This window comes from Dreissena polymorpha, chromosome 3 (assembly GCF_020536995.1).
Source record: "Dreissena polymorpha isolate Duluth1 chromosome 3, UMN_Dpol_1.0, whole genome shotgun sequence".
NCBI classification, from domain to species: domain Eukaryota; kingdom Metazoa; phylum Mollusca; class Bivalvia; order Myida; family Dreissenidae; genus Dreissena; species Dreissena polymorpha.
In genome coordinates, this window is record NC_068357.1 from 69884328 (window position 1) to 69901096 (window position 16769).

Consider the following 16769-nt stretch of genomic DNA (forward strand, 5'->3'; position numbering starts at 1 on the left):
AAAACCTTCTTTTTTGTGTTTTGTGCCATGTTTCTTGTTTCAACCTACATATATGTAGATTCTTTGTGCATACCCACAATACCCTCTGGTAAGAGATCCATATTCTAATTATTTTTAATAAGAATCATGTTCTAAAGGATCAAATAAACATGTGATATGTTTCTAGTATATACCCGGTAGCAATTAAACATTTCTTCTTGATTACTTTAACAAATGTATCAGTATCACACTTTTTAATAAATGTACATAGGTGTACTTTCAATTAATAACTTTTCCTTTTTCAATTTTTACAGAGACACAATCCTATGTATCTATATCTGTTACTGAAAAAAGTCTCAAAATAGCTTCAATCTCATTTGTTTCTCTTTCAGACAGATTGCTAAATCTTTTCTGTTATTAATATTTGTTTATCCCAAGACATATCTGCTATATGGTCCAGACAATTGGAAATTCCATATTCAATGTTGGTCAGAAATAGAATGCTCATGAATATAAATTTGTATTATAAAATATGGATTTAAGATCACCCTTCAAGATTTAGTAAAAAATGACTAAATTGTGATTGTCTGGTGATATTTTCTGACTCAGCAGTATTTTTCTGTCTTTTACAAGCAATGTTCATTGTTGATGTATGATGAAAGTATGTATATATAGTTTTTTAGGATGTAAATACATGATATGAACATGCAATGTGAATTCCCATATTTGTGAAATTTGGCCAGATTAAAAGGTTAAAACGGTTAAGTAAATGGTCTTTATTGATTGCTGAGCAATTTTCCGCTGATTATTTTGTGATGTTCATTTTTGACATTAGAACAGTTTTCTTTCAGAATAAATATTGTGATTTTCCTTATCATATTTGATCCTGAATTGTTTTGCATGTCCATAACTGATTCCTAAGGTAATGATTTTCTGACCTTATTTAATAATATTGAAAGAAATGCTCTGAAGTATTTCCTTCAAAATTTACTGGTTTAATAATTCAGGTAAATAAAAATACATTCAACTCAAGAAAGAAACTACATTAACAACAATAACAACAATCTGAACACCAGAAACCCTGTTAATAATGTTACATCCAATAAAACCATTTTCTGATCTTCATTATCAAAGCATCCATAGAATCAAACAGTGTGACTGGACAAAGGGGCTAAAAAGCTATCTTTAAAGATTCAATCTGTCAGCTAGCCCATAAATATCTGCTCAAAGCCGGGCAGCTTTTGTTCTATGTCTTGTTGGTATGGCCAATATGTTGTTTTGAGTGTTAGAGAGACCACTGATCTGGTGTTTCTGGGGAATTTCAGAATTGGTGGTGTTGTGAGTGGTGCTTCTTTCATGGCTCATGCAGATTTTGCACGGATGTAACTAAGTTGACATCAGTGGATAAAATTATTTTACATTGTTGTTCAATGGTAAATATGTTATTTTTTTGCTGTTAATGATATTTTTTTTTAAAGACAGACATATTTTTAGTATGGTTTCAATAATATTTATCTTTGTTTAGTTAATCTGAAACATATTGATTTTTGTTTAGTAACATATTTTAAGTATTGCACAAGGCAATACAAGTAAAGCACTTTATGCATTATTTGATACATTTATTAAACAAATCTGAAAGTTTTGAATAAAGGTGTTATTGTAGGTTTATTTTTATGTAAATTGTAATGGATTGTATATCAACATTTTTCAAGCATGTCATGTAAATCAGCTTGCAATTTTTCTTTTGAAGCAATTTTAAACGTGTCATTTTTGTTGATCATGAACCTCAACAGTTCACTTGTTGTGGTGGATGTCAAAATAGAAACACATAACAACAACGCAGGCTGTTTGCATGTTAGTACTAATGAGAATAAAACTTTTGCCAATTGATTGTGAAAATAGTCTTAATTCATTATACTTAAATAAAGATGAGGAATGAAACTTTTAGCAGCTGATTGTGAAAATATTTTACCAGTTGTCTTTAAAAAAAATGGCCAAAAACATCATTTGCTTTGCACATGCCCATCAGTTGGTCAGATTATGTGTGGGTCAAGACAACATTTTGTTTTGCACTAGAGAACAATTTGCCTCCAGTAATTTAAGTTGGTATTCTGTTAAGGTTGGAAGAAAGTGCCCAATTGATTTTGAGTTTAACAGATCAAAGGTCAAGAATCACAAGGGCTTATATCATTTAAGTTAACAGGGTTTTTCCAAGGACAATTTTGTTTCTGCTTGATATCTAGAATATGTTTTGACCTATGATCACCTAGGTAAATACATGTTCTATTTTTTAGCTCAGCGTTTACGGAGAAGACCCGAGGTATTGTCATAGCCAGCTCGCCGTCCGCGTCGTGCTAAAACCTTAACATTTTGTTAAGATTTTGAACATTGGCTCTAAAATCAAATTGCTTACACCTACAACTTTGAAACTTCATATGTAGATGCACTTTGATGAGTTCTACACGCCACACCCATTTTTGGGTCACTAGGTCAATGGTCAAGGTCACTCTGACCTTTAAAAAAATATATAAAAAAAATAATTCTGACAAGCTTTCATTTATTCAAAACTGCATCTAAAGCCGAGCGTGGCACCCGTTATGCGGTGCTCTTGTTGATATTCTGGAAGAAGGCCTTTTGATTTGTAGGAAAACCAGTAAAAGGTTAAGGTCACATGAACATGTGACACTAAAACCATTTTCACACTGAGGCTAGTATTCCATCTATCCGTATCCATATCCGCATCCGTATCTGTATCCGCATCCTTATCAGAAAAATCATAATACGTATGCTAGATTCCATTTTTCCGCATACGTCGAACGTTTCTTTCTCTTTTAGGAAAAAAAATATATGGATGAAACTGAAAATTATAATTGAGATAATTATTATGAAGGACAAGCATGAATTTAAGTAGATATAAGGTACAAATCATCATTCTGTCTGTAAAAGAATACAAATGGTACATGTAAATACCTGAAACATCTTCGTCTAGTGTCTTTGCTCAGAGTCCCGATATGCAGAACTGCGTTGGTTGTATAATTCCGGGTAATTTTTCATGAATTCGATTAGTTTTTCAGTTGATTTTTTAGATGACAGCTTCCCTCATCGTGCTAAATACCGTCCGTATCTTGTCCGCATCCGCATTAGAATGCTCACTTGAGCATTCTTTTGCGTACGCTTATTGCGTGTGTGGATATGCCGATGCGGATGAATGGAATAAGCACAGAACATTTCTACAAGTTCTATTTTTTTGCGGATGCAGATATGCGGATACGGACAGATGGACTCCTTAGCCTCAGTCTACAAATTAGTATGCTGGCTAATCTTGAGTAAAGAAATACCCCGTTTATTTTGAGATCAAGAGACAAGAGTTGGGTATCAGGGGCATGCAGTATTTAACATTAACACTTACCTGTAATAATTGTTTCACATTTTGACAAGTTGGCTGCAAGTAAGGGAGTGTTGCATACATGTTTTACACATATCTCTTGTCAGTACAAAGGTACAAGTTCTCTGTGCACTGACATTGATGTCAGGTCTTTGCTGATTCTGCATTCTATTTACTGGGTATGTGTGCTTGTCTCAATATAACCTTTCATAAAGACATCAGTTTAAGCAATAGATGGTATACCGACACAAAATCTTCAATTTAGAAGGAGTGCTGTATCAGAAGACTTTTACAGAATAGAGAGTCCCGTAAAATAGGAACTTCTAAGCTAAATAAAGCAAAAATGTCATAGATTTCCAGATTAGAATGTCTACATATTATATTCAAACATTAACAAGCTAATTTATATTAGCTGATTTTGATTTAGGGAACTGTAAAGAACACATAAGTAACACATATAGTAATTTTACATGCACAAGGTGAGATTAAATGCTTTAATAACATCTTTAAAACCCCATCCCCTTGTAAAATAGTGACAGAAGTGAAATAGTACACTACTATAGGTAGTGGAGCATAAACTAGTTGTATGACCGCCTGTTAAAAATGCTCCAGTCATTTATTGTATTACATTTAAAAGCGTTCAAGTGCAGTAAACGTCTTTCAAATTTTGTTTATCTTAAACGACACATGATATTTTATTTACCTTCTACATTTCTGTGAGTTAATTATCAGGCATTTAAAGAACAGTTAATTGTTTATTAAGCTGAAAATAAATGTCTGGTGAATAGATTTAGGAAGATAATAATTTAAAACCTTATTTACTTCAGTTTTTTATGACACATCTTGGTATTTCATAGAGTGAAAATTTATGGATATTTCGTAAGTGTTGAGGATTCGTGTTTCTCTGTAAGGTATTTTACAAAAAATGAGGAAGACAATATAAAATGTGTGTATATATTAGACTCTTACCCTAAGCGGGCTACAGTCTGTTTCGTGGATCTATTCAAGTGTCTGTGTAAATACATGATATTTTGTTTATTTGTGGGACAGTGCAGTTGTATCAATGAAGCATTAGAATAAATACACTCATGGATTGTTTAAATTCTTAATAAAGGTAAGATGCTCTGTATTTTATTATGGAAACCATTCAGAGTGTTCTGTGTTTAAGACTTGGTAAGTTAGTTGTAGATCGGTCAGACAGAAAGTTCACATTGTAATTGGCATTGGTGAACACTATAAGGAATATTTTATATTCTTCTATTTTTGCAACTTCTGTTTTACAATTACTAATTCTTAACTGAAACTTAAGACTTAGCTACTTCTTGTCTGTTGATATTACAACCTCCAGCACTGATACAATCACCAGCACTGCAACAACCACCAGCGCTGCAACAACCACCAGCACTACAAAACCACCACCACTGCAACATCCACCACCACTGCAACACCCACCACCACTGCAACATCCACCACCACTGCAACAACCACCACCACTGCAACAACCACCAGCACTGCAACAACCATGAGCACTGCAACAACCACCAGCACTGCAACAACCACCAGCACTGCAACAACCACCAGCACTGCAACAACCATGAGCACTGCAACAACCACCAGAACTGCAACAACCACCAGCACTGCAACAACCACCAGCACTGCAACAACCACCAGAACTGCAACAACCACTAGCACTGCAACAACCACCACCAATGCAACAACCACCACCAATGCAACAACCACCACCACTGCAACAACCACCACCACTGCAAAAACCACCACCACTGCAAAAACCACGACCATTGCAACAACCACCACCTCTGCAACTACCACCACCACTGCAACAAACACCATTACTACAACAACCACCACTATTGTAACAACCACCACACCACCAATGCAACAACCACCACACCACCAATGCAACAACCACCAGCACTTTAACAACCACCACCACTGCAACAACCACCACCACTGCAACCACTTCCACCACTGTAACAACCACCACCACTGTAACAACCATCACCACTGCAACCACCACCACTGCAACAACCACCACCACTGCAACCACTTCCACCACTGTAACAACCACCACCACTGCAACAACCATCACCACTGCAACAACCACCACTGCAACAACCACCACACCACCACTGCAACAACCACCACCACTGCAAAAACCATGACCACTGCAACAACCACCACCTCTGCAACCACCACCACTGCAACAAACACCACCACTACAACAACCACCACTATTGTAACAACCACCACACCACCACTGCAACAACCACCACACCACCATTGCAACAACCACCACCACTGCAACATCCACCACCAATGCAACCACCACCACCACCACCACCACCACTCAACAACTGCCACACCACCACTGTAACAACCACCACCACTGCAACAACCACCACCACTGCAACAACCACCACACCACCACTGCAACAAACACAACCACTGCAGCAACCACCACACCACCACTGCAACAACCACCACCACTGCAACCACCACCACCACTGCAATAACCACCACAACTGCAACAACCACCACCACTGCAACAGCCACCACCATGCAACAACCACCACTACTGCAACAACAACCACAACCTACATTACGATCACTTCCACCAACGCCAATCATATAGCAACAACTACAACTACTTCTACTTCAATATGAACTTCTGCTGTTAATTTTCACTACCTTTCTATGAAATGACCTCATTATTTTAATGTCATGACAAATTATTATTTCTGCAAAATTCTCCAGTTTTACCCTATAATGGTGATCATAAAATAGTTTGTTTGTTTGTTCCAACATGTGAAATAAAACTCATCATCTACCATATATTCAACAAATATCCTTTATAATTATGAAATACATTCTGTCGAAAGTTGAGAATAAGAAACAATAAGAAATTTCAGCTTATTATAACAGCTGTGTATTATTTCAGAGCCAAATTTATCAAATCATGTTGGGCTTTTTTACTGTAAGCATTAATTAAACAGGTGTTTTGTTTTGCTTCCTATAGCTAAATTTCTTTCCTTTGTCAAACAACTTTGATGTGTCTGTCATCACTTATATAATTAGAAATAAAAAAAACAACAGATATGTTCCATCAAAGCCATTTACTTATGCATCAAATGATAATATTGTTACAGAAATTTTTCGAAATCAAATGTGAAGTAGCCAGTTTTTGTTCCTTAATTTTTTCAAAAAGTGTTATTCCGTCTCCATTATAATTTGGCGAAAAATATTCATTAAAATGTCAACTAAAGGACTCGAGCTTCTTATACGTGTTTTGGTTAATATAACTGCAGCCTACAATTTTAGTGCTTTTTAATCAGCCATAAATCTGGGCCAAACTTACAACAATATCTATTACCTGTCATAGAAGTGCATTGTTCCTCCCCAGATTTATCAGGAAAAAACGGGAAAGTGTAACCATAAAATGTTATTGTGTCAATGATAAATAATGCAGAAAGTTGCCTGTACAATGTGTCTGGGATTTCTCCAAATTTTAGGAAATTTTAGGTCAGTCACAAATCATTTGATAATGCTGTCTGTGGCAGTTAACTGCAGAAAAGTTTGCATCAATTTCATGTATCCTTATAATTTATAAATGTAAGGTTACATCAGGCAATCACATACATTTTCTGAATTGATGTGATGTCTTAATGAAATTACAAACTGTTGCAACACTTGCTTATATTTATATAATAGTTACAAACTGAAGCAAACCATCTTGAATAATTAAAGTGTGAATACAAATGGGCTGTGCTCTGTGAAAAAGGGGTTTCATGCATGTGCGTAGTGTCATCCCAAATTAGCCTGTGCAGTCCGCACAGGCTAATCAGGGACGATACTTTACGCCTTAACAGATACTTTCTTTAAATAAAAAATATCATAAAAGGGGAAAGTGTCGTCCCTGATTTTCCTGTGTGGACTGCACTGGCTAATCTGGGATGACACTTTACACATATGCATTAAACCCTCTTTTCACAGGACACGGCTCAAAAATTGTTGGCATCATTTTTCACAGTGACCTAGTATTCAGATGTCATTATCATAGACTATGTCTTAGGCCCACTTTCCTTTCATAATGATTGCTTGTGGTTCTTAATAATTTGTCATAAATACCAGAACTTATGAGAGAGGTGTCATTTCAAGATGCTTTGTATCATATTTCTTCCTTATTTTACATTCTTTCTTGTATCTTTGAAGGTGTGGTAGGATGTCATGGTTAACTCGTCTTACATATAAAATCCTATGCCCATTTTTTTAAGTAAGAAAATATGTATAAAAATGAGTTGAGTATTGATAAACATCAACTGAAGATGCAATTTGATAAACATTATTATATAAGTAGCTAACATTATTAAGTGTTTTTATGAATTTTTGCAATTGCCGGTTAATTCCAAAATCTTATATCTTGAACATTGTAAGTGTTTAAATTATAAGCATTATATGCATTTAAATTAAACACTCAAATATTCTAGCTACTGTAGGAGTTGTAGATGATTGGACATGAACAAAATATGGCCATGAACAAATTGTCATGTCTAACTCTCCCATGAACATGTTCAAGCACAAGTTAATGAAAATTTTATTATATCAATTTCACGAATGGCCATTTCTCACTCATGTCCTTTTATGAACAAAGTTGGCACAAATAAAAGGTCTTTAACTTAAGTTTTTGAACTAAGTTCATGAACAACCCATTTGAGAATCAGACTGCCAATCAGGAACAGTGTAATGAAACACTGGATGTGAACAACTTTCTGAGAATGATGCATGTTGATGTAAATGCATTTAAACACATAATGTTAATCAAACTGTGCTGATTTATAGCCATTTTAAGCTTGCAGTTATTGATTTTTAATATATTTTTTATAATCAAAACTTTTTTATTATTTCTAAGACTGTGATTCTAGTACTAACAAATATTGTGGCAAAGTGATAAAACAATTTTATTTTTTGAAAACATTTTTTTCTGTTATCAATTTACGATTTCAGTATGAACAAGTCCACAAATTGTAAGTTTGGTTCATTAAATAGTTTTTTAATGAATTAATTTGATGAATAATTAATTTCATGAACTTGAGTTTTTAACCCTTTCCCACTCAGACTGGCAAAGTGAAAATGGCTTAACTCGCAGTCTGTTCAGGTTTTAGCTGTTTGCTGCTCATCAGTATCTAAGGGTTGGAAATCAAACCTTTAAAACTTGAATGTAGTAAAAACGGTCTTTAATTAAATGTAACTTTCTAAGGCACTAAAAATGTGTCAAAAAAACTTTTTCAAGTGGTAAGGGGTTAAATACGTTTTTAAAGGGGCCTTTTCACAGATTTTGGCATTTTTTTAACTTATTCATTAAATGCTTTATATTGATAAATGTAAACATTGGATCGTAAAAGCTCCAGTAAAAAATCAAGAAAAAAATTAAAAAAAGGAAAAGAACATTGCCCGGAGCAGGTTTCGAACCAGTGACCCCTGGAGTCCTGCCAGAGTCCTGAAGTAAAAACGCTTTAGCCTACTGAGCTATTCCGCCGAGTACACATTCTTGACGTATTTTATACCTTATATAAGCAATCTTCGTAGTTTCACAAAATTTAACGACAAAAACAGAACTCTCCAAATTATTCAATCGTTTCGCGTTGCAACGCTTTATAATTTTTAGGTTTTAAAATCGTCAAAAGATGCATAAAATGGCTATATTAGAGCATGGTTAATGTTCAGTATTACTGTTTCCTCACAAATATCATAACTAAAACGAAAACTTACGAATCTGAAACAACTTTTTTCAATTTTGTCAATTTACCAAAGCGTGAAAAGATCCCTTTAAGTGGTAAAGGGTTAAATACGTTTCTAAATGGTAAAGGGGGTAAACCAATTCTTGACCATGATATCTGAAGGTGGCATTAGTTTGTAAACTGTTGTCAACTTCATAACCTGTTTATGTACTATAATTCTTGAACCGTTTTGAAACCTTCACAGGGGAAATCAGCCTTTGTTGGACAGCGTGTCACACTTTCATTTCAGAAATATTGAGTTTAAGTTCCAAAAAAGCCTTTTGTGGTCTTGCTTTACTTGAAAAATGCAGTTGTTATGTCTGATACTTTAAAAACAGAAAAAAAACGTGCAATAGTGTGTTAATAGGTCCCTTTAACCACCAGTGCATGATTGTGGTGCCATGCATGTAGAAACAAAGTTGCATGTAAAACCCTAACCCTGAAGTGTTCCTGTATGACTGCAGCTATGGGAGACCCCATGTGGTGTTCGTAAACTTAAACCAAGAGGAAACACACAAAGTGGTAATTATTAATTTATTGCTACATGCTTCTGTTTAGGATTGTTCATTAATTAAAAGGTAGTTTGGTTCTCACAGTTGGCCTTAGGTCTGGTGTGAGGTAAATATGAGCTCCTTGGAGCAAAATAATGTTACAGTTTAATGTTTCACATTTGTTTTCTTTTGTTGAAGTAAGACATGGGGATTGTTGTTTTCTTTAAAAAATATATAATTTATGGAGTTTGGGTGGGTTGGGGGCACATGAAGTTCATGCTGTTACTGCTGGCAATTCTGTTTATGTTCTAATGTATGTAATAGCATGATAATAATAACACCTAGAATAGAACTATAAATGAGTTTACCTGGTTTATGTGCTAGTCAAAACCACCATAAATTCTTACATAATTGCGCTATGTGTGTACAGCTATATCAGATACTTTTGCAACAGCTACCACTACTGTTGATGCTACTGATACTTTAGCTGCTATTTTGTATTTTACTGTTACTCAGCTGCTGTTCCTGTTATTGCTCCTACTACTTTAGCTACATGTTGATACAGTTACATCTTACTTTTTGTCTGTCTACATTAAATTTTGTCAGAGTATCTTTCCTTTTAAATTATTTTTTAATCAAGTGACACATTTAGAATGACAAGATACAAGTACAGTCCAACCTGCCCGAGCGACCGCCTGTTAATAGCGACCAACAGTCAATAACGACCACACCGATTTCCTCCCGAACAATTTCACTATATATTGAACCTGCGAATAAAGCCCACCTGTGAACAAAGGCCAACGACCACCCTTTTACATTCCCAAATCTCCATTTTGATAGCTTACAACGACCACTGCAATCATAAAAATCAACGATTTCGCAACTTTCAAAAAACAAAATGGCCGCCAGGACGCTGCGTAGCCACGTGATACACATCTTACCAGTGGACTCGTCGGTCGCTATGGAGATATTGGCAAGTGAAAGTTTATTGCACTCGATAGCAGTTGTTTGTTTATTTAATATGCATTGCTAATTGGTAGTCGCCTGTTTCTTTTATGCATTTGACAGTTTGTCAAGAGTGTAAAAATTTTCCTTTGTATTTAAGTGACTCGCGATTAATGTACTAATTGCCGAAAATATCAAAGACAAATTTGGGGCTTTCATAAACTCATTAAGGAAATTAACGGTTTCATATCATTTAAGATGCCTATTAAAGACAAACATTTTGATAGTCATTCTCTTCTTAAATTTCTCCGTAATAAGACATTCATAGATTATAGAAAAGTAAATTGTCAGTTCAAGTTAACCATCATGGCTTCCAAGCGTAAGTTCCTGACGTTGGAAGAACGCTTAAGGTCATTAGTTTGTTAGGTAAAGGACACAGTTGTAGACGAGTGGCTAGTGATCTTGTAGTAGGAAAAACTCAAATTCAGAGCATTTTAAAGCGTAAACATGAGATTATGGACGAATTCAAGGAGAACGTAAACTGTGAAAGTAAACGCCCTAAGCGTGAGTCGGAATTCGCGTCAGTGAATGACTTAGTGCATAAGTGGTTTGTTGAATGTTTAAATGTTTGCTATGTTATGTGTATTTTGTACTTTGTTCTTTGTAGAATTACATGTACATGTACGTATACATGTATGTCAATAGTTATTTATACAGTATATGATAAATTAAATAAATAATAAAAACATAAGGGAATAGAAATACAACATGTAATAAATATACAAATGTAAAACAAAACTGTGTTTTCAATCCTTTATTTCATTATACATGCATAAGTATTCAAAAAACTACTAGCATATTTTGCAAAGTTTCGATCGACCCTGCGAATAAAGACCACCTGTGAACAAAGACCACAACGACCAAATCCCTTGAGTGGTCTTTATTGACAGGTTGGACTGTATATAATATTACAATCCCATCCACATTTTTTTCCAGTTTGAAATTGCTCTGAGCAAGTTTTTTGTTTGGTAATTGATTTATGTTTGATGTTACATTAGGTGTCATTTTCTGATGGTTACAGGTTAATACGTTTTATATTACTGTTGCTTCACATACCAGTAGATATTTGATATGGGCTCACTAGGGTTGAACTTTATAAATTATTACATTTACATACATATATACCATCCTGGAAAATAATTTTATAATATGCCAACCAATTAATGACTCATCTAAGCACAAAATATATCAAATGTTAACTTATGTGATCACATTTGAGTTGTCATTCCTAATATGTTGTGCGCCATCAATATTTACTTGGTTAAGACTCTAAAATACCAAATTTATTTTCTAATCTTCATTAAACTTGGTCAAAACATTTGTCCCAATCATGATATATATCACCAATGTTCAAAACTTGGTAACTAGGTCAAATGAAAGAAAAAGCTTGTAAACACTGTCAATTTATTAAGCAATCTTTCTGAAACTTGCTTAGAACATTTTGTTCAAATGACATCCTAGATGACTTGGATTCTGGTTGATTGAAAGACATAGCCCCCAGTGGGCGGGGCAGTTTGCTTTATATAGATTATAGTGAAACCTTTGAATGTTAACACTCTAGAATTCACAGTTTTTGTCCGATCTCCATGAAACTTGATCAGAACATTGGTTCTTATTGTATCTCAGTGAATCAAAAAAATGGTTTGGGGTCTGTTGAAATTTGTGGCGGCAAGGGTTGGGTAAGTTTTCATCAAATTGCTATCAAACCTTGTTGATACTCAAGCATTGCATACCGGTAATCATCATGAAATTTGCTCAGTCTCAGAATTAGTTTCAATTATATCGCAATCTTACTCTAAAATGGTCAAAAGCTTCTTAGAATGGTTCAGAACTGGTCTCAGGTGAGCAAACTAGGAACTTGACGCTTTTCTCTGAAACAATTTACAATCAGGCAACAATTTATTGTTCACATACCATAATTTGGTGAGAAGGATTGACAGGAATCTATCTTGTTGAGTTTCTTTGGATCAGCAAGACAGCGAACATAAATATTTTTAGATTGTATTTTGTTAAGTAATTTATATTTTGTTAAACACACATGAAAAGCATGGAATATAATTATTTGTATCAATGTATTTTTATGAACAGTTTTAATTATTATTAACAATTATTGATTCTTAAAAAAATGTTTAAATAACTTGAAATAAATCTATTATAAGTGTATCATTTACACACAAACAAACAAAACAAACATTATTTTAAAGAACAAACATAATTACTTTTTGTTTTGCTACATTTTATAGAGGTGTATATATCTACCACAATAATTGTTTTCTTGTTATTGGGTCGAGTATAGCTAGCCTTCTATGTGTCAGGCTGAACAGCAATCTGTCAAAGTGATTCATTCAAAAATGTAATACATACCAATCTTTTGAGGTGTCAAAATTAATTTTCTGTGTGACCAAGTTCACTCTATCAAATGTTTACAGTTTGCAGTTGTTTGCTCTGGTTGTGAAAAATTGTTTTAGGGTTAATTTGATATAAATATTGAGGGCTCTGTTTTTGTACAACAGAAGGGCTCTTATTTACAATGAATTGGTTTGAGGTACAAAAAGTTCACTCATTGTTATGTTAGAATGAAAGAAAGATGTTTGCAAGTAACATCAATTGTAATGTGATTGATTAGATTATTTGAAGTTCAGAAGGATTTTTGCATGTAGGTAGTAATTGAACATTTTATGTCAATGTTTTATACATAATAATAATTATAAACTCATTAAACTGTACATATTTTATTAATTGAGTTTGTGATCAAATGCTGATCAAATCTTACATCAGATTTATAAAAAAAAATGAATTGTTTGTACATTGGGAAATGCTCTAGATAGTCAAACTTACAATAATTATTTTTAACTTAATGAAAAAAAACATGACACAGAGAAAGTGTTTTTCAGTGTTAAGTTTTTTTCATCAAGTTCATGAAACACTATACAAAATATGAATTACTTGAAGGTTAATTCTGCTTTTCCACTGGACAATTTGCCTTCCTGCCTGTAAATAAGCAGGAAAAAAACTACATTATTAATTCATGTGATACAAGGATGGCAAAAACTACATTATTAATTCATGCAGTTAGAGGAGATTACTAAAAGTAATTATTCAAGAGCAACACGCCCTCATCCATCGTTTCAACAACCAGGGTTCCAATTCATGTTTTTGGGTGATCTAAAGCGTTTGGTGCCAAACAAATTGGTGCACCTTGCTTTTGTTAGAAGTTGAACACAGAAATAATTGAGCCAAAATATAATATCTAGCAGTTCCAGTAAAATACAGATGGTTGCTCAAGGTTTTGCTTCGTTGAAATATAATGGGAAAAACATTTTCTCCTGGATGTTTCTGCTGAATGACTGCTTTCACGCAACATGACTTCAGTTATTTTACACTGTTGATCATAAATTGATTTCTCGGTTGTAAATTGAAGTCGTGATGTATGAACATCCTTTCCATTTACTAAACATTCATCAGGTCTTTATTTAGTCATTGATACAGTAAAAAATGTAAAAATAAGTATGGTATGATAACACTTCATTAAGATAATAATTGTCAGTATGAAAATGTTTCTACTTCCTAATTATGTTAGATGTCAGATCTATCAAAATTACCACCAGTTCTTCACTAGGGTGGTCCACAGTTTGTTGAACCCAATGATGTAGTAAAAAAGCAAGTTGGAGAAGCCTATTTTACAATGGTGGCTGTTTTTTTTAAAACATTTTGTTTTCAATAACCTGAAATTAACTTAAAATTTAAATGACAGCAAATAAAATGGTCACAGTGTATGGCATTTACATTCACTTAAAATGGTGTAAAGTAGTTTATTTTGAACCCAGATTTAATTCGCACTCAGAGGCAAAGTGAAAATGGCTATGTGTAAACAGCATAGAACCAGAACAGCCTGCGAGTAGCTCACAGGCTGTTCAGGTTTTACAAACTCTTCAAAATACGTATCTAAGTGGTAAAGGGATAACGTGAAACAATACTTTACCCTAGTCGTTTGATTCAAACAAAGCTGCTGCTGTAACTGGAGTGTTCGTACCATACCATGGGTATGGTATTTGCATTCACTTAATTAAAATGGTGATAATAGTTTTTTTACCAAGATTTAATTCACTACATTCACTGCTACGCTGGTCAGATGAGCTGTGGTAGCAGAAGTATTTACATCACAACTAATATTAAACTTCCCCATCTTCATCAGTTGAACAGTTGACAAACAGTTGAACCTAGCCCCCCCTTGGATTGCACGAGGTCCTATACCACACCCTCTGGTTGAAATATCAGTTCACCAACTCAAGTGTTTATTCAGCATGAGCTTGCCATTTTATATCTTTATACTTTGGTAGAGGAGTAGGTCAGTGTGTTGATATAAAAGTGCCAATTTTATATTTTTCTTTAGAAATCTTGGATTACTAGAGTGTGATTTTTAGACTTTTTCTGCGCTTTTATTTGGGTTTTTAAATTTTACAGAAATATTACAGGGAAATGATGGTAGGGTCAGGACCTGGATGTCATTCGTTTAAACTGAAACTGAGGAAATATCACATTTTTCCCCTTTTTCAGATATGAGCTAAAACCCAAGTCCACTGACCTTTAATCACGTAGAAGTTCTTCATATATAAGCCCACCAGGATGCCTGCGCGGAAGGGTGGCTGGTGTTGTCTTGGGGGTCGACCGCCGGACATCAAGTACGAGATTGAGACAGGCACCGCCATGAAAACCCTGGCCCTTGACATCCCCATGCCTCAGGATGAAAATGAGTTGAACAAAATGTTTGCTGAATTAGTGGTAAGTTGATGTTGTCATAAAGTATTGACCCCCAATATTTCTATCGCTTAAAATGTTCAATTTTATTTTGTATCAAGCCCACTGGAAGTCAGATCGATGTAGCGGTAACTGTGTTTTTTCAGTATAATTGCGTAAATGCGTCAGTCTAACGGGGTCTTATAGTCTAACTATAAGACAGACAGTGTGGGGCTGGTGACATTTTATTTCGGCTATTAGAAATTAATAATTTATATTGTCTGATGATTGGATTTTGTGTGTATCTGTTTGTCTGAAAGCATAATGATCCATGCTAGTGTTTAAACTACAGTATAGGGAAGACTGGTCTCAGGTCCAAATTGGCAGAATATCTCTTTTCTAGACTGTTAGATAGCCATTCATCAACTTCAACTATGCAATAATGTTCAGAATAAGCATGTGCACCCTTTTCAGAGGATTTGCACTGTGTGTTTATTCCTTTACGCTTGTTTTCCCCATTACATTCCTCAAATATTTACCGTAGATAAAGGTTGCTGTGGTGTAGCAAATATCCTATATCATGTATGAATGTTGTTGTGCCTTTGCAGGAGGAGCTGGACCTTGACAAGCCCCATCGTGAGGCCCTGTTCAGTATGGACCCGCAGAAGAAGTGGCAGCTCTACTGTAGCAAGAAACAGGTACACAACCCTACTTTCATCATATAGGTACACAACCCTAATGTAGCAAGAAACAGGTACACAACCCTACTGTAGCTAGAAACAGGTACACAACCCTACTGTAGCAAGAAACAGGTACACAACCCTACATTCATCATACAGGTACACAACCCTACATTAATCTAGCAAGAAACAGGTACACAACCCTACAGTCATCATACAGGTACACAACCCTACATTCATCATACAGGTACACAACCCTACATTCATCATCGATAAATAGCAAGAAACGGGTACACAACCCTACATTCATCATCTATAGATATAGAATAACACCCATCTTACCCCTTGCTGGCACAATACAATGTTTTGAGTCTTTGATCCACACGTTCAGTGTAATTGTTGAACTTTAGTCAAACTGCTGTCAAGACGATTAATAAATAAATCATGTCATCATCTTTCAACAGTACTGCCAGAAACACAATCACAGCTATATGAGCCTCGCCATGCAAAAATGGGTTTTATGCCATATGCTGCCATCTTAGCACTAGATAAACCTGCACATTTGCTGGTCAGCCTAGTTAGGGCTTCCTTGTCTGCCTATGAGAAACTACTAAATCTTGTTTGGCTTTATAGCGAACAGGTTAGCATCTGACCAGATTGTGCAGATGCAGTTTCTAGTCTGGAACATTGCTTTCTG

At 34.9% G+C, this 16769-nt stretch overlaps 2 protein-coding genes across 6 annotated transcripts in view; one reads left to right on the forward strand and one right to left on the reverse strand.

Moving 5' to 3' along the window:
• Positions 1 to 16769, forward strand: part of LOC127874632 (disheveled-associated activator of morphogenesis 1-like) — an 83518-nt gene that overhangs the window by 19099 nt on the left and 47650 nt on the right. For 4 of the 5 annotated variants that reach the window (XM_052419092.1, XM_052419091.1, XM_052419090.1 and 1 more), the window contains 2 exons: positions 15213 to 15437; positions 16001 to 16090. In XM_052419092.1, the coding sequence (XP_052275052.1) occupies positions 15282 to 15437; positions 16001 to 16090 (246 nt within the window). In that variant the 5' untranslated portion in view covers positions 15213 to 15281. Of the gene's footprint in view, positions 1 to 1268; positions 1413 to 15212; positions 15438 to 16000; positions 16091 to 16769 lie in introns of those variants that run through there. The other variant, XM_052419089.1, reaches the window with a different exon arrangement.
• Positions 4769 to 5944, reverse strand: LOC127872320 (uncharacterized). The gene is made up of 3 exons (XM_052415649.1): positions 5829 to 5944; positions 5249 to 5514; positions 4769 to 5199 (listed from the first exon to the last, which is right to left on the reverse strand). The coding sequence occupies exons 1-3, from the start codon at positions 5942 to 5944 to the stop codon at positions 4769 to 4771; spliced, it is 813 nt and encodes a 270-aa protein (XP_052271609.1).